This window comes from Opisthocomus hoazin, chromosome 1 (genome assembly GCF_030867145.1).
Source record: "Opisthocomus hoazin isolate bOpiHoa1 chromosome 1, bOpiHoa1.hap1, whole genome shotgun sequence".
In the NCBI taxonomy this organism is placed as follows: domain Eukaryota; kingdom Metazoa; phylum Chordata; class Aves; order Opisthocomiformes; family Opisthocomidae; genus Opisthocomus; species Opisthocomus hoazin.
Genome location: NC_134414.1, coordinates 2,467,220 through 2,485,608, shown reverse-complemented (window position 1 = coordinate 2,485,608; position 18,389 = coordinate 2,467,220). Strand labels below are relative to the sequence as shown.

Here is an 18,389-nt window from a genome sequence, read left to right as displayed (position 1 = left end):
TGCAGGAGTCCCAGCATGGACATGCAGCCAGCTCTGCACCTCCTCCAGGAAAGCACAGCAGCTGAGGTGCTGCCAGTGCCCAGAAGATCTTCACCCACCCGGGAAGATAAGTCCTTCCTGGCAGACTCCTGCATTTACAGATCCCACACCTACCACCTCCCAGTCCAGGCCAGCAGTCTTGTTCCACCCCAGAGCACTTCTACCTCCTCAACAGCATTTGACTTCAGTACAGCAAGGCTGATTCAGAGGAATTCTTTATTATCATCCCCACCCTTCAGGCAGACAGAGCAGTCTGAAGGAGCAGACACCAGAGCTCAGCCGAGGACCTTGAGCAAGCACTGCCAGCCCAGCACACAGCCACAGGGTGGGAGCAGAGGTGAAGGAGCTCCTACATCAGAGCAGAGATAGTATTGCCCTTCATAGGATGGCAAGGAAATAACTGCTTTTGTCAGCAGCTGAAAGTAGAGGCAGGTACCAAGGTCCAACAACATAACTCATACAGAGAACTTACTATGGTGTGTGTGACCAGTTTGAAGAGACAGATCTAAGTTACCTATGCCACCTCCTCTCGTGGGGCAGCTGGCGCAGTCCAAGCCAGGTCCCTTCAGGGAGCAGTTACAGGGACCCCCATCCACGGAGTCCGTGGCCCCTGGCTCCATCTGGGATCATCACAAGGGCCAGAGGCAGCAGGACCAGGACAGGCCATGGCAGAGCATACACAGCTTTGTCGGTCTCAGGACTCAGGTTCTCCATCCCAGCAGGGGAGGATCTTTTCTTCCAAGCATAGTACTTCGCCACAACAACATTGGGGTTTCCCTGGGCAGGGTCAAACCACATCTGGATGCAGCGCCCGCTGCCTCGGGGCTCTGTGGTGTATTTGTAGGAGTTGGACCAGATTTTCTCACACAGGTCTTTCGGTCGGGGGAAGACGTGGCTGAAGGGTCTGCACATGGAGCCCCAAGGACAGCGATTTGTTCCTGAAGACAGACAGTACCAGAAAACAAGATGAGAAAGCACATTTCACTTATGTCCCTTCACCTGGGAGGAGCAGGCCACCCAGCTGCCCACAGCCCATCGCTGCATCTTAGCTGATGGATGGTGGCTCGGCCACCTTCTAGTCAGCGACCCCACAGACAGGCGAGAGCAGTTGGAGGTCTTGGCTCCAGCCACTGGGCAAGCAGCAGTGACCCTGCCAGGGGCTTTCCCACAGGGGTAAGGAGATGCTTGCTCCACACAGCCCACCAACCTGTTGCCCAGTTCCAGCCCTTGTGCCAGTTCTCTTTGCATGTGACGTAGTCCTTGCAATCCTCCCACCACTCCTCGCAGTCCTCTTTGCAGAGCGGCACGTGAAGAATCCTCTCCCGACGCCAGCTGCTGTCAGCCTGCAAGGGAACAGGACCATGCACAACAGTGGTAGAGCTTGAAAGTTACGGGGCAGGATCTGTCACATCCCAGGTTCCTCCCCATCCTCTTCCACTGGGCTCCAGAGCTGGTCTCAGAACAGAGACATGCCTTGACAGCAAGATTGTTGGGGGCTTGGGCTAGATGGCCTCTAAAGATCCCTTCCAATCCAAAGCACTCCCTTCCAACCTAAAGCATTCTCTGATCCTATGAACAAGAAATTCTTCCATCAGCCTGCTTGGCTTCCTAAGCAGAGGCTAGCAAAGTCCTTTGAATCTTTGGACCCAGCAGGAAAGCTTGCAGTGTCCCTGGAAAGCACACTCCCATGCGTGCCAGGGGTATAGTGTATGGGGGACCAGCACGTGAAGTATTCTGTGGCCAGCACAAGTTCTGTTGTCCTAATCACAGCAGAACTAATCCTACCTGGTCAATCCAGGGCCCCAAGTTGGGTGAACACTCATACAAGCACGTGTCCTGGATGAAGTGACGCTTGCACTTGGGTGGCATCTGCCCACAATGGTTCCAGTTGAAGTTGTACAGGTTGGATTGGTCCTTGTGGGCTTCTGAGCTGGTGTTGGCTGTGCAGCAGGCATTGTCCTTCCAGGGAGCACACTACAACAGAGCAAGAGACAGGCTGGTCAGGGAGGGCAGGCAGCAGCTTGAGGGAGTCAGAGGATGCTGCAGGTGCCAGCTCCCTGCATAGCCTACAGCAAGAAAGCTGCGGCAGCAAGGGGGTTTTCTCTCTTCCAGCAAACTCTTGGGCACTTTGGACTGAAGAGTTCAGGCCTGCAGCAAGGTGGAGTTGGAAGAGCAGCAGGAGCAGGTCAGATCCTCACCAGGAATTAGTGCCAGCCTGAGGAACAGAAACAAGCTCCCTTCTCTCGCTCTTAGCCCCATCTCCACCAAGGACCTGGAGGCAGAGCTCTTCAGTCAGCAAGAATAGTCTCTAACACTGAAAGAGGGAACAGGTAAGAGTCTTTTCTTGCCATCCTTTACCTTGTTCTGATGTGGGTACTGAAGCTTTGGGAAGGGGAGGCATCTTGGTTAGAAAGGGGTGACACTGGGCTGACAGAAATCCTCACACCACTGCATCTGCCCTAGGCTTTTGCTGGAAGAAAACAGCAAATAAACAGGCCCCATACCAGTACAGGCTTTCTTCCTCTGGAAAATGGTTGCTAAGCCCAAAGCACATACCAGCCCATACCGTCTGTGGAGGCAGGTACAGGAGACCCCAACCATCCCACCCAACACATCAGCGGAGTCACACCTGGCCATGCAGCGTCCCCTCTGGGCCAGGCTTGGTTTTGTGGTGCTTGGCATCCATACAGATGTTCAGCAACGGGTCCTTCGCAGGCATCACCGCACAGGCAGCAGACAGCACGAGCAGTGCCTGCCCCAGTCCCATCCCCACAGCCAGCCCAGTCAGGTGGGGGAGCTAGGAGGTGACAGAGCTGCAGAGAAAGGGGACAGCACAGGAGGGGTTTGGCTCTGAGCAGTAGTAAATGAGGTGCTGTGCTGGCCAGGGCACACCAGCAGACCACCAGCAGACCATCAGCAGCTCACAGCACCAAGGACACAAGCACAACTTCTCCAAGCAAGGCTGCAAGGTCATCTATGTGTTGTCTTCTGGACAGTGCTGCATCAGATTAAAACAGACTTTTTAGAGCTTGGGGTGTGCAACAGTTAACCTCAAACAACCCTGAGCAGAAAAGGGCTGCTGCGTGAGACCCCTTCAAGCTGGGGTCCTTTCGCATTAAGCCACCCCACTGTTTCAGCGCAAAGCTTTCATCTCCCAAGCCTTCTGCAGCTAGACGTTGCTAATTAGGGGGTCTCTTCAGCTAGTGGTTCAGAGGACGCAGGTAAATGCACTAGCACACAGACAACTTGTGTGGACCATGAGCTGCAGGAGGCCCAGCTTGTTTTCAGGTGTATGTTTGGAGAAAAATGCATTTTCTTTGGTTTATGTGCATCCGGGCCTTTGGAGACCCACAGCTGAGGTCTCCAAAGGAGACCTGACTTGAACAATAAAATACACTTCACATAATCACGCCCTAGCCTCCTCCACCCACCCAGAGGCTAAGAGGATTTTTACAGTAATTTACTAAAAAAAAACACCCCACCCAAAACAAAAAAAAAAAAACCCACCCAAAACTCAAAAAAAAACCCCCACCCAAAACTCAAAAAAAAACCCCCACCCAAAACAAAACAAAAAAAATCCCAAAATAAACAAACACACCATGGTACTCCCTCACATTCCTTTTCAAGACAGCATCTAAAACCATCACCTTTTAAGAAGCATTTTGCAGAACGCAGGAACAAAACAAACCATTCACAGCATTAAAACAGCACAAACCAACACAGAAGGCAGCGATTACAGAACGAAGGGAGCAGATACATAAAACCCAGGACTAGGAATTAGCTAACTTGCATCTTAACTACATATACATAACCACAAAGAAGCCTTAAAAATAATCAAAACCAAATCTCAACCTTACCAGCCCAGAGAACCTCTAAACCCTCTAGAACACTTGAAAAACAGTCAGCACAGCGACTTCCTGGGGCCAGCTTCGATGGGAAAGCCTTCTAACACAGGTGCTGCCACTTGAAATTACCTTCCTAATAAGTTTAACCAGGTTTAACTTCTGCGTTTGTTACCTTAGAAGCAGTTGTTTGGGTGGCAACCAGCTTGTCCAGCCTCTTCCACCAGCAACACCCTCTTGCCTGGGAAACAGTCCAGTGCTTTTTTTTCCACAGGCTTGTCTCTTATCAGCCTTGGCCATTCATAACAAGCCCTTTTTCCTCTGCTCCGGGTAGTTGTGACTTGCACCACCGCATGAGACAAAAAAGCCAAGGAGGGACGGATCCAGGGTTCTGCCACGCACCAAGAATAAACACGAATAACGCTCAACACAAGAAAATGATGTGTGGGAATAAGTGCTATTGTCTCAGAAGGAAGAATAATAACTTCCAAGAGAAAAAATAAAAGCTAGCTGATGAGGGGGAACAGTGCACCTTGTTGCAAAAACCTGAGAACAATAATTGGAGCTAAAAGCTGGGGTTTGCTGACAAGACCCCTTGAAAAGGGGCACAAACTGAGGCACAGGAAGTTCCGTCTGAACATGAGGAAGAACTTCTTCCCTCTGAGGGTGACGGAGCCCTGGCCCAGGCTGCCCTGGGAGGCTGTGGAGTCTCCTTCTCTGCAGATATTCAAGACCCGCCTGGACAAGATCCTGTGCAGCCTGCTGTAGGTGACCCTGCTTCGGCAGGGGGTTTGGACTAGATGACCCACAGAGGTCCCTTCCAACCCCTACTATTCTGTGATTCTGTGATTCTGTGAAAAGCCCTCACCCTGAGCAGAGGGTCAGAGTCCTCCTCTTGGGGCAGCACAAGTTTTGGGGTTGTTTTGCTCTTTTCTTCCATCACATCACTGATGTTTCAGTAGCAGACCCAGCTGCCCAAGCTTCATGCAAGTTAAAAAAACACTTCTTGAACTTCATGGGTGAACACCTCAGGCTCTAGGAGACCCTGCTTTCGTGATTTCCACAGCCTAATGACACACTGCGTGAAGAACGACCTCCGGATGCTCGTCCTGAGCAGCGTGCTGTTTCAGTTTCTCCTGCTTCTAGATCTCGTATTGGAAGTGACAACGGGCAGATCTTGCCCCACCTGTCTCCAAGCCTTTGCCACCTCTGTCGTATCTCCCCTCCATTGCCTCTTTCCAATCAAAGCCACAGTCTGCTCACTCCTTTCCCCTGACAAGTGTTTTGCTCCCCGAGGCATCAGCACTGCAGCAGTGTTTCAGATGCACAACGCTGTCCTGGCCTTGTTTTCTGGTCCTTGCCTAGGAATTTCTAATATCTAGCTTGTTTTTGGAACTGCTGATCACTGAACTGTGTTGTCGTAGCACTATCACAACTGTGACAGCTTGTTCCTGAGAGATAATTGTTAGCCACCAGCCTGTCATTTTCTAACTGAAGTGTTCCATTTTTTTCCCCGAGTGCATCACTGTACGTTTATATCAACTGCGCTTTTTTTTTTTACCTATCGCTTTATTGTTCAGTGACTCAGTCTTAGCAGGGTCTTCTGCAGGTTTTTGCAGCTGGTCCTCCTTGTTAACATCGTCAGAAACTTGTTTGCCTTGTTGTTTCCCCCTCTCTTTCGCAGACAAAAACCACTGAAAAGCCGAAATCCCAGTACAGATTCCTGTAGGGGTTCACTGTAAGGGACAGCCTTACGATTCAATTACTCAGTGGTGTGTGGAAGTTTACTCTCATTTTGTGGCTGCTTATTTGATGACCTTCACCGGGGATTTTGCTCAGAGCCTGTGGGAATCCCAGTAGACTCTGTCACCCAGATCTGCCACAGCCAGAATCCTTTCCAGCCCCTGGAGTACTTGCAATATGTTAGGGGGTCTTGTCTGCTTGTTAGAAGAGCCATACTGACCCTTCCCCCCTACGGCGTACTTCACCATGTGTCCAGGGATTCAACCCTTTAGTACATTTTCTGCAACCTTTTCCTACACCAATAACCATGTTCCTGGCTGTGCAGATCCCTCGATCTCTCCAGAAAGCCTTTTGAGGTGTCCCATGTAAACGTGTAGACCTTGTCCTTGCAGGAGGTACTTGTACACGTGACAGTGCAGAAAATCATAGAATCATTAAGGTTGGAAAAGACCTCTAAGATCATGAGGCTCAACTGTCAACCCAACACCACCATGCCTGCTAAACCATGACCTGAAGTGCCATACCTACATGTTTTTTGAATCCCTCCAGGTATGGGGACTCCACCACTGCCCTGGGCAGCCTATTCCAACGTCTGACCACTCTTTCAGTAGAGACATTTTTCCTAATATCCAATCTAAACCTCCTCTGATGCAACTTGAGGCCATCTCCTCTCATCCTATCGCTAGTTAGCTGGGAGAAGAGACCAACCCCTGCCTCTCTACAACCTCCTTTCAGGTAGTTGTAGAGAGCAAGAAGGTCTCCCCTCAGCCTCCTCTTCTCCACACTGAACAGCCCCAGCTCCCTCAGCTGCTCCTCATAAGACTTGTGGGGAAACTCTCTCCCCTCACGGTAGCCCTGCCTGTATCCTTGTCCTGAACGGGATGGGTGGGTGGCTGGGTGCATCTGCATTTGCTCCATCCAGCTGATTTGCCTTGTGCAACCTATCTCCAGGGATTGAGTTGCTTTGGATGCTTCTTCCCTGGGGTCAGATTTGGGCGAGCAGCTGCTGGGTAACTGCTTTAGGGTGTGCTGAGTGTCACTGGGCACCCCAGGGTCTGCATAAGCTGGGAGCTCAATGCACTTGCCTACGCATAGTAGCTTAGTGCCAGCGGAGACCACAGGTCTCAGTGGAGATGCCTGGTGGAGTCCCACGTGGCTTCCCACTGCCACTGCTACAAAGGGCCACATGTGCTGTTATGATCAGTATCTCATTTATGGGCTAAAAGCAAACGCACTTTATGTACAAAGCCAAGAATTAATTGTTAGTGTAATTGAAAACAGGCTAATGCAAGAATCATTGTTAGTCCAGATCCAGTTCTCACAGAAAAAAAGAAATTAACATTTCTCTACAGAAAAAGAAGTAGTAGTAGTAGCAGTAGTTGTCCCTCTCAGCTCCTGCACACCTGCTCATTAGCTGAATATGAAAAACTGGAAAAAGTCCTTGATTTCATAGCAACAACTGAAAACAATAGTGTTATCAACATTCTTCTTGTATTAAATCCAAAACACAGCAGCTACCAGGAGGAAAATTAACTCTATCCCAGCTGAAACCAGGACAAGTAGAACTAGTAGTAGTAGTAGTAGTAATAATAATAATAATAATAATCATAGTAGCATAGTAGTAGTAATGGTAGTGGTAATGGTGGTAGTAGTAGTACTAGCAATAATAATAAAAATTAAGATTCTTCTACACACACTTCCTAATTTCTGCCTCTTCCCTGGGGTCATGCTCACCCTTCCACTGCTCCTCTGGCTCCTAAGGTTGGTGACTTCGGTTTGGTGGTGGTAGTGGATGTTACACCAAGTCATCAAAATCTGGAGTCCTTCACAGGGAGTATGATATTGATGTTCATAGCTTCTTCTTCCTCAGTCTAGGGTCCCCTTCCTGTCTTTTTCATGTTTGGTAACATGCTTTTGCACCTTGCTTTCTCTTCACTGGTCTGCGAATCCATGTTATATGCAGATTTCCTAAATATGGTGCATTTTATGCATGTTAGATACTGGTTCTTTGCTCTCTTTGTCACCCCAAAACCATTTTTGTCCAGCTCCAAGCTTGCATTTCTTTAACGAACCATTCCTGAGTTGTTTACAGCCATGAGGTCTCCAGTACCAGCCTGTGCCCCATCTCGTATCGCCTCGTGCCTCAGCACTACGCTGTTATGTTGAAGTCATAAATATCTCATTCAGCACAGAATAGCTGCTTTTTGCTACAGCCTGCATAAAACTGAAACTATGGTTGCACGATGCAACGATAAGCAAAAAAGCCATAGCCACAGTCAGGATAAAAATCGCCATTACTGCTAAATCTGATAAAAACACAGCTCCAGGAAAATCAAGACAAGTTCAAAGAGAGCAAATCTGGCACTCAGGTCCTCAGTCCTGGGACCTCGCAAACTCAGTACAAAGCCCATGGCCGGCGGTGGCCATGGTGTGGTGCTGGGCTATGGGGTCGGTGTGCAGGATCTGGATGCTGAGGACATCTTCACTGGGACTCAACACCAGGTGGGGGCAACCATTCTGAGCCCTGGCCCACCGCCGACTGCTGGGGTCTGGGACGCCTCGGCAGATGGGGACCCACCAGAGAGACAGAATCACAGAATCACAGAATGGTAGGGGTTGCAAGGGACCTCTGTGGGTCATCTAGTCCAACCCTGTACCAGCACACAAGGAGATGGCTGCACAGCGGCACCCATGTTTAACCATCTTATGCTGGAGCTGGATCTCAGTCCCGGAGACCTTCAGGAGTGAATCAGCATTTGGTTACCAGAAAAGCAGAGATAAACCCAGGGTTCCTGAGAGAACATCTAATTTTCTCCCTCTCCCTAAAATATAGGTTAAAATGCACTTTAAAAGTGAATGTAAGCAGGGGATTTCTTTACGCACATAGAAAGAAAGGGAGAAAAGGTGATATATTTTATATTGGACAGATATTGCTGCTTCAGACTTTTCATTTCAAGTACATGATTGTTCCATCCATCAAAATTTTTCTTGTCTAAAAAATTTAGGATGATGAAGGTGGTTGTTAAAACTGAAATTGGAGATTACACGACACAACCCTTGGATCACTCTCACCTTCTAACAGGGAATGAGAGGTTTTGTGGGCCCCTGCATACCAGGACAGCTCGGTGAACTGTTCAGGTCAGTGGATGTTGCTGGCAGTGTTCATGGAGGACAAGCAATACAGGTGTATATAGGTGGATAGGTCAGATGAGACAAGGAGTTCTCTTTGCTGTTCAAAGGGATGCTGGGCACTCTGGTACCTTGGGGTGAGGGGGTGGTGGTGGAGAGACGGCAGGTACAGGTAGAGAAACTGCAAAGGCCAATTTGTTCAGCTGCTGCTCTGCAACCAAAAATCCAATTATTTATTTCACAGGGTAAAACACTCGCATGCGCTGCTTGCTGGAAGAGAAATTGCCTCTTTTTGATAAAGTACTTTAATATCCCTGAATGAAGAGGCTATACATATAGAAGTAAGATACATGTGAGCCAAGAAAGAAGAGCAACCTGAGAAAAGAAAGGAGGAAGTGGTAAAACAAACAGAGACATTATACAGAGAGATATGTGAATGAAGACAGAGCCACAGAGTGATCTTTCTTAAAAATTCAAGTTCCTACCTGGCAGTGCAATGTCACAGACCTCAGCGACTTCCCACGGAGGTTACAGACACAGTGTCCTAGAACCATGGGAAGGGCAGAATTTCTTTGGGAGCCACAAAACAAGATGGAAATTGGCCTCTGAACACACAGGCTGGGAAAATGAACCCACGTGCATACGGGAGTGCTGGGGAGATGTAGGGGAAAGGCAGCTCAGAGGAAAAGCCTGGCGCACCTCCGCTATGTGAGCCGCGGGCAGGTCAGCTCTGCCCCAGTGAGCAGGCGTGGGTGGCAGACCAAGGCCGTCGCTCCTTGCTTGGAGTCCTCTCTGAGAGGGTTGTCTGCGACAGCCCAGCGGTTCTGCTTCTTCCTTGCAGAGCAGCAATCGGACTGCAAACCTCCCCAGGGGAGTCTGCTGGGATCTGAATAGGGAGGGTGCGGGACTTTGGCCGATTTCTGCAGTCCGTTCCCCTCATAGCATCCCAAACTCCATGACTGTTTTATTAGTGACGTGAGAAATCACGACACTGGCTGCTCACTAGAATACGTTCATGGACCCGCTACTCGTTAATTTGTATAATCACCTCTTAAACTCCCTGACGCTGTCCTCCTCCATCACTGATTGTGACAACAAGTTCCAGAAACTGCTTTGTAAAGGAAATATTTTTCTCTGTGTCAAACTCTTTTCCTACTACTTTGAAGTAGTTTTAGTATTAGTGAGCGACTGCTGTGCATCCAGACCAATATTTCATCATCTCACACATCTTCTACCATGGCCAGACTGGCAGCAGTCTTTCACCACTACGTCTGCAGAAAAAAGTGACCTTTTGCCAGACAAAACGCTAAGGTGATATCAGTGCAAAGCTGCTCCATGCATGATGACACAGTTTTGCAATTATTAGATTATGTGAGCATCGGGGTACATGAACACTTCCTGGACACTCTTCCACAGGAGCAGCCACATGTGGTTACCGCATCTCCACCAACGTCAGTGCTGCCCCGTGGGTCAGCATCCAGGGTGAGGTGGGCATTCTTGCTGCCCATGGTCCCTCGGGTCTCGGCTGATGGAGTCATTGTTGCCTTGAACAGCTAGTGAAAGAATGGGTGATTTTGGCCAAGAAGGGGAAGCATAAAGTCAGAAAGAAGCTGGAGCTAGTGTCCAAACACAGGAGAAATACACCTGCAGTCGGCCAAAGTATCTGAAAGGTTCTCCTGGTGCCCACTCTAGCATGCCATTTTCACCCACTGTGAAGGTCTGTTTCTGTCTGAAAGCAAATAATTGAAGGAACTGGGAAGAAAACGACCAGCTAAATTCAGAAGTGCCTGCCCCTGCCACACGATGTGCCCAGGATCACCGGTGAGTGAGCCAGAGCGTGGGACATCCCAGCTATGTGTGACCCTTCTGAGATGAAGGAACCAGAAGCGCACGAGGTCTGAGCCAACATCAGGTTCGTGCAGCAGAATAAGGACCGTTCCCTGTTGTTGATTCCTGCCCTAACCACTATGAGCATTCAGTTTGGGTCTTTTTTTTCCTTGCTTTTCATAGGCACCGAGAGACAGAGCTCAGACCTTGACTCAGGTAAGAGACCCAGGGTTAGAGCCTTGGGTTAGAGCCTTACTACGTTGGTAAAGGGCAACTGGTAATGCAAAATCACAACTAAAAATGTGCTCTGGGTTTTAACCGAGCTACCAAACCTTTATGCCTTCAGCAGCTGAAACTTCTTGTATCTCCCTGCTCCCTCAAAGCACGCTCTGTTTTCAGAAACCTAACCACAATGGCAAATCATCTCTTAAGTCAGTTTTACCTGCTTGTCATAAAATCAGAACCTGGTGTCCCGTGTGAATTATTCACTTTTATCCTGCTATGTCTCCTTACGATTTACTGCTCTTTAAAAGATGTTCAGATCAGAAGCCCTGTGCGCCTGCCACGTACTTAGGGAATTCTCCATGGATAAAATGAACCTACAGCATTTCTGTGGTGTCTCAGTGTGGATGCACTGTATATTTATAAAAGCAGTATATCTCTCCTGTCTGCTGTTTCTCCAAGATTCTGTTGTAAATCATGGGTAACTAGTATAAATACTTGGAGGATACTCCTTGGCTATGTTTAGGCAAGTGAGGGGTGTGTGATGTAGTGGCACCTGGAGATCACAGAATCATAGAATACTTTGGGTTTGAAGGGACCTTTAGAGGCCATCTAGCCCAACCCCTCTGCAGTGAGCAGGGACATCTTTCACTGGATGATGTTGCTCAGAGCTCCATCCAACTTGACCTTGAACTTTTCCAGGGATGGGGCCTCCACTGCCTCTCTGGGCAAAGTGACTGGGGAGATCACGTTGAGATGATGGTGGGACATGTGGCTCCTCAGTCGAGTTGGGCTCCTTGAAACCACCGCATCGGAAGGTGTGTTGTGTGGGAAGAGGGAGGAGAGGAGAGCGGGGCCACAGCTGACGTGAAGCTGCGTCTCCTCCGGCAGCAGGACTGCGAACAGCCAGGGCAGAGTCTAGACAACTTGGCAGCACTGCCCAATTAATCACATAAAGAGAGGCTCCTGCTCATTTCTGGAGTAAGAAAACGTGTTGGTGATGCAAGGTCTCTCAACTCCATAAGGCAGAAGCCCTGAAATGCCACGAGTGCACGTGGAATTGGCACAAATGCTTTTTCTTCACCCAGTACTTTTGATGAGTCATTATTTATCTGGGGAACAACTGCAAACTTTCCTCCCTTTTCCTTAGATTAATGATGTTTATAGTAGCAGTAACATTGCATGTTGATATTTATCACAGTAACAGGTAAATGAAGAAGCTACCGGGCTCATAGGTATGCGGTACTTATTGTTGCCGTAGCAAAGTGCAGTGTTTACATCTTTAACGGTATGTTTCTGTACCATCAAACTCTCATTTCAATAAGAGCTTGTACAGCAGAACTCTGAGAGAGCCAGAGTGCATAACATAAATCTGTTTGCTTAGATTTGGCAGGTTTATGATATTGGATCGTTTCTAGCTCGTGCTTTTTCCTTTGGTTCACTGATTACAGAATTACCTTGCTTTTTTGTGCTTTAGCTCATCGTGTCACATTGCAGCAGAACCAATTTCTCTCATGCCTCCCACGCTGTTCAGCCCGACGGGCATCCAGAGGGTGGAGGTTGCCCATGTCTGGCTCTCCATCCCTTTCACATTGCATTACTTATGGGGAACCGCACGATCCTCTCTGTCATCAGGACCAACCTGAGCCTCCATGAGCTCATGTACTGTTTCCTCTCCATGCTGGCCACCATCGGTCTGGGTTTGTCTTTCTTTACAATGCCAACTGTGATGAGTGTTTTCTGGGTCAGCTACAGGGAAATCAGTTTTGATGCCTGTTCTGCTCAGCTTTACTTTGTTTGTTCCTGCACCTTCATGAAGTCCTCAGTGCTTCTGGCCATGACCTTTAGTTGTTATGTGGCCATCTGCTACCTGTCGAGATACTCCTCCATTCTCACCAGTGCCAGGATAGGAAGGATTGTTCTGGCTGCTCAGAGCAAATACCTCTGTGGAGGACTGCCATCACCTGCTGTCTGATCAAGCAATGTGCAGACATTGCATTCAATAACTGGTATGATTTGCTGCAGCCATTCTCTTTCTGACATTTGACCTCATCTTCGTGACGTACATACTGATTGCTAGGGCCATTCTGAGCATCGCATCCCAGAGGGAACATCTCAAGGCTTTGAACAACTGCCTGCCTCATATATCCTGGCAGTCCTGGTCCTGTATGTCCCCATGGTTGGCTTGTCCATGGTTCACTGGCATGGCCAGCATGCTTCCCCTCAGGTTCATATTGTCCCAGCTAACGTCTAACTGCTGGTTCTCCCCCATGATGAATCCCATCCTCTACAGCGTAAAAACTAAACAGATCCACAGGGTTGTGTCATCAGGGTCCTTGTGCCAAGGAGGAACTTCTCCCCATGTGTTGCATTAATTTGGCAGAAAATAAACCTCCTTGCATTCTAACTCTTCACTGGAGTGAGAGGCTAGGTGGGACTGGGTTTAAATTCTGAGTGATGTCCAATTTACCACTACCAGTCCAGTCGCGTTTAATATGTATATTAAACTATCACGATTCTGGATACACTAATAGCAGTCTGCACCTTCAGTCCAGTTGTGCTCATGAACTGGCACGGCCACGTTTGGTCGCGTTCAGTGAGAAACTGTGACAACTGGCTACTGAAACAGTGCAGTTTTATTTGTGCAACAGGTAGAGAGGTTTTTTGAATTGCCGGTGATAGTGACTGTCTGCAAGAAAGCACGTGCAAATATAAAACGCATGAAAAGGTTATAAATAATACAGCCTGGCTATAAACATTAGGGAGTAACTATTCCCGAGAGAAAAGCGCTCAGTTTGAGTCTCACCCAAGGCGTCCCAAGGTGGGGAGAAGCGAGGCTCAGCCTGTCCGCCGATCCCGGTTGTCGGAGGCAGTCTGAGGTGGAGTTTCCCTTGACTTGCTCGCGGTGTTATCTTCTTCTCCGAAAATCCATGTTGTTATCTTCTTCTCCAAAAATCTCCTGTTCCCCTGGCTATTTTTATATCCTTTCTACCTTTAAGGTGGAGTTTGAGTGACTGTAGTGATACAGACCTTTTATCATGATTGGTGTAAAATTCTCTCACTTCACGTTTAAAGGTAGAGTTTACAAAAAATCGAGAGCGCAGACTCGAAGAGGAGTGGTCGCACCTCGGAGGCAGGTAGCCTTCGGGATGGAGGTTTGTTTTGGTATTAAAATGTTATTAAAACGAGCAAAGTTCACGAGAGGATAGCACTTTGGCAAGGTTTCGAAAACCTGTTGGCTCAGGGGGCCAGATGAATCACAGAATCACAGAATCACAGAATCACAGAATCACAGAATAGTAGGGGTTGGCAGGGACCTCTGTGGGTCATCTAGTCCAACCCCCCTGCCGAAGCAGGGTCACCTACAGTAGGCTGCACAGGATCTTGTCCAGGCGGGTCTTGAATATCTCCAGAGAAGGAGACTCCACAGCCTCCCTGGGCAGCCTGTTCCAGTGCTTCATCACCCTCAGAGGGAAGAAGTTCTTCCTCATGTTCAGACGGAACTTCCTGTGCCTCAGTTTGTGCCCATTGCCCCTTGTCCTGTCACTGGGCACCACTGTAAAGAGCTGCTTATCAGTTCTAGAGGACCATTTCTTCCTGCTTTATCATCACGGAGCAGGGCCACGGAGTCTCCACTCCGTTCCGTCCACTATGGTACATTGCAGGGAGTTGCTGTGTGAGTGGATTCCTCGCATGCCTGCTGCAGCTGGGTCCCATCCTCAGAGCTCCTTTTGATTTTATGCTTTTCCTCAATGGGTGAACAATGCTATGTTTTTTCATATAAACTTTAATTTTAGATGTAAAACCTTAATTTTACTAATAATTCCACACCATGACACGATGGGACCTGAGAGATGCGCCCTTAGGAGGTCACTGCTCTGGGAAACACTCACTTAGCATAATGTTCTGGATGTCAGTTCATCATTTGGAAAGTGCATTTGCTTTGCGTCGTGTGGGACATCTACTCAGTGAAGGTATCAACAAGTTCTTCCTGATATCCAGACATTAAAACCAACTCACCAGCAGTCGCAGCATGCGGAATGGATCACAGCTGCTACTCGGGTCTGTCCGCTGCCCCTGATGGGGGATAGCCAGGAGTCTGCTCAGGTCCACAGATTTTAGCTGACCATCAGAACGCTTTATAGCCCACAGTTTCTTGTAGTTATCCCTGTCCTCTGACTCCTTTTTCTCTCTGAGTACCTGAATAACGCTCTGTTCCATCTAAAGGCCACACAATCAGTCACAGGCCAATTTCAGCAAGAGTACAATAGTCATGGATGATTATTTGGTATTTGTCTTGCTGTTTTATTGCAGATAAAGTTTCATCTGTTCCAGATGATTTTGATAAGAGCAGCAACATGAAAATGGAAATTTAAATAATCTCAACGCTCTCTGTTTTCCAGCTGATTCTGTTCATGAAATCCATAATTTGCAAAATATCCTCTTGTTTGCCTGGTATCGTACAGTGATACATACAGCTCCTGCAGCCTCTCCTGATCACCCACTCTGTTTATTTTTCTTTTTCTCTGCTCATTTTTTTCTCCTCTCCTGTACTTAGATTTGAAGCTCTTGGCAGCAGGGATTGTCTTTTCATTCTGCCCCTCTAATATTACATTAGAGTATCTGATCTGTGTTTCAGTGTGTAGCAATGATACAGATGCTAAATACTACTGTTACCAATTGCTTCTCTTCCTTGGCAACATGACCGAGATGCTAAATAACAATAAAAATTCTAAATATGAACATCAACAAAAAATCACCCTTTCAAGTGCAAAATTTCAGATAAATAAATATCAGTGCTAGATTTCTGTGCCACTTCAATGTTATGCCTTTATCTTGAATTGTATGGATCAGCCTTGTGTTATCCAATGAGTGAAATAATTATTTAATGTCTGCAGTTCAAAGACAGCTCTGTCACTTGGGAAAATACAATTCTTAATTCTTTAGCCTGCTGAGAGGGCTGGAAAGAGAAACAAGTGTTGGAATGTCCTGAGGAAGCAAAGCAAGCAAAGGAATTGGACACACCAAAAGGAACATTTCTGTTGATAATAAGTGACGTCCTGAATTAACAGCATATACTTAGGGTAAGAAAGAGCTCTTCTTGGGCTTAGGCTGGTAAGCAGGAATCTCTTTGGAGAGGCTACTGACAGGGAAAACAGAGAGCAAAAAGGGGAGGTGGTTGAGAAAAGGGGCGAAGCCAACATTCAAAGTGTCATGGAGAACATTGAGAATGGTCACTGAGGCATCTCAGTGGAAACCTGTGGTGGTACAGGAGGGAGAGGCACACAAAGAATGGGGCAGGAGAAGGGTGGTTACTTAAAGGAGAACAAGGTGATAGGACATCTTGTGTTACTGTTTGTTCTACAGCAGGGACCCAAGCACTTAGCCCATTGATAATGGTATTTCTGGCAAAATACTGCATGCCAAAGCAATGCTTACCTCTGGAATTTTGTTTACATAGATAGAAATAAGAAGGAAGGGTGTACTGGTTTTGGCTGGTATAGAACTAATTTTCTGCCTAGTAGCTTATGTGGGGCTATGTTTTGGATTTGTGATGGAAACAGTGTTGATAAGCCAGGGATGTTTTAGCTATAACTGAGCAGTGCTTTCACAACCTCAAGGCCTTTTTTGCTCCTCACCCTGCCCCGCCAGCAAGTAGCCTTGGGGTGCTCAAGGAGCTGGGAGGGGACACAGCCGGGACAGCTGACCCCAGCTGACCAAAGGGATATTCTGTACCACAGAATCACAGAATCACAGAATAGTAGGGGTTGGAAGGGACCTCTGTGGGTCATCTAGTCCAACCGCCCCCTGCCGAAGCAGGGTCACCTACAGTAGGCTGCACAGGACCTTGTCCAGGCGGGTCTTGAATATCTCCAGAGAAGGAGACTCCACAACCTCCCTGGGCAGCCTGGGCCAGGGCTCCGTCACCCTCAGAGGGAAGAAGTTCCTCCTCATGTTCAGACGGAACTTCCTCTGCTCCAGTTTGTGCCCATTGCCCCTTGTCCTGTCACTGGGCACCACTGAAAAGAGCTTGGCCCCATCCTCCTGACACCCACCCTTCAGATATTTGTAGGCATTTATAAGGTCCCCTCGCAGCCTTCTCTTCTTCAGGCTGAACAAGCCCAGTTCCCTCAACCTCTCCTCGTAGGGGAGATGCTCCAGTCCCCTCACCATCCTTGTAGCCCTCCGCTGGACTCTCTCCAGTAGCTCTTCATCCTTCTTGAACTGGGGAGCCCAGAACTGGACACAGTACTCCAGATGAGGCCTCACTAGGGCAGTGTAGAGGGGAAGGAGAACCTCCCTTGTCCTGCTGGCCACACTCTTCTTGATGCACCCCAGGATCCCATTGGCTTTCTTGGCAGCCAGGGCACACTGCTGGATCATGGTTAATCTGTCGTCCACCAGGACACCCAGGTCCCTCTCCATATGAGATGCTCAGCAATAAAAGATGCGGGAAGGAAGGAGGCTAGGTTAAATTTACCTGTTAAACCAAACCATGAGTTTTTGCACTTTTAGCCTTCCAATTCTCTCCCCCGTCCCACCAGGGAGGACGTGTGTGTGAGCGAGCGGCCGTGTGCGGCTGAGCTGCCCGAAGGGGTTAAACCATGACAAAGGGCTCGTAGCAGTGTTGAATTGCTGAGTAAAATGACAACTATATTTATCACCTTATGTGTTTCATAGCTGCGGCAGACACACTGTGTAGCTTGCATGCAGCCAGCTGCAAAACACTATCAATATCTTGAAAATTCAACCAGTGCAGTCAGGAATCTTTTCCTATCAATAACGCATCAAAAGAGTGATTTCTCCATGTTCAGAAAAACTGTGTGAGCGGAGGGGCTGGGTGGGTTCCCAGGGCAGCTGTTTTTCAGCACCTTTCCTTCTTTCTGTTCATTTTCCTCCATATTAGATATGATTTTTCTTTCTGACATGTGGGACACAGCTTTTAAAGACAGCTGAGATGGGTCTGATGTCATCTGTCACCTCAACTCTGACATTTCCCCCAAAGTCTCTGTGCTCCACATAGCTTTTAGGAAGACTCTGGATGAAACACTTTTAGGGACGGGGTTCACCACCATCAGTGGTCACTTGTTCCAGCAGTGAGCTTCAGGCACGGTTAAAAACCACACCTTGTTTTTATAAATCCTTTAATCCTTTAGGATTTTACCTTGAAAGATAAATCCTAAAGCTATTTTGGATTTTCCAACCAACAACATAAAAATACCATCTCACATGCAAGCGGGCACCAGCCCTTTGGTGTGAAAAACGAGCAGACCTGCTCAGTTTATTGCAGAAAGGCTCGAAGCACAGGGGAAATCTGCGTGTTGGTCAATGCTCCTGAGCGTAGGTTGCTCTAATTTTTTGTTCTGCCCATCCCACGGGGATGGTGGTTCAGCGCTGTGTAAAGCGCTTTCTGTATCACCCCTGCATCTTGCAGCTCATTCTGGAGAGAATTTCTGATTTAAGGCTGCCTTAGTTTTTCTTGTGCAATCCCTGAATCGATGACCACACTTCATCTCTCCCTTGCCCAGCTGGTGGGAGCTCGGCAGGGAGTTCACTCATGGCGGCAGACACAGATTTGTATTTCTT

At 48.1% G+C, this 18,389-nt stretch overlaps 1 protein-coding gene and 1 pseudogene across 1 annotated transcript; one reads left to right on the top strand and one right to left on the bottom strand.

The window, feature by feature from the left end:
* Positions 1-409: 409 nt before the first annotated feature.
* Positions 410-3,973, bottom strand: LOC104339470 (folate receptor gamma). Its single transcript, XM_009945626.2, has 5 exons — positions 3,897-3,973; positions 2,669-2,852; positions 1,825-2,013; positions 1,247-1,382; positions 410-977 (listed from the first exon to the last, which is right to left on the bottom strand). The coding sequence occupies exons 2-5, from the start codon at positions 2,804-2,806 to the stop codon at positions 616-618; spliced, it is 825 nt and encodes a 274-aa protein (XP_009943928.2). The 5' UTR covers positions 2,807-2,852; positions 3,897-3,973; the 3' UTR covers positions 410-615.
* Positions 3,974-10,088: 6,115 nt separating this feature from the next.
* Positions 10,089-13,177, top strand: LOC142360553 (olfactory receptor 51Q1-like; annotated as a pseudogene).
* Positions 13,178-18,389: the final 5,212 nt, after the last annotated feature.

Coding starts and splice junctions, on each gene's coding strand:
- LOC104339470 (XM_009945626.2), bottom strand. CDS start 2,806: ATGGGACTGGGGCAGGCACTGCTCGTGCTGTCTGCTGCCTGTGCGGTG. Junction 2,014..2,668: donor AGGGGACGCTGCATGGCCAG/GTGTGACTCCGC, acceptor GCTCTGTTGTAG/TGTGCTCCCTGGAAGGACAA. Junction 978..1,246: donor GGGCTGGAACTGGGCAACAG/GTTGGTGGGCTG, acceptor GTCTGTCTTCAG/GAACAAATCGCTGTCCTTGG.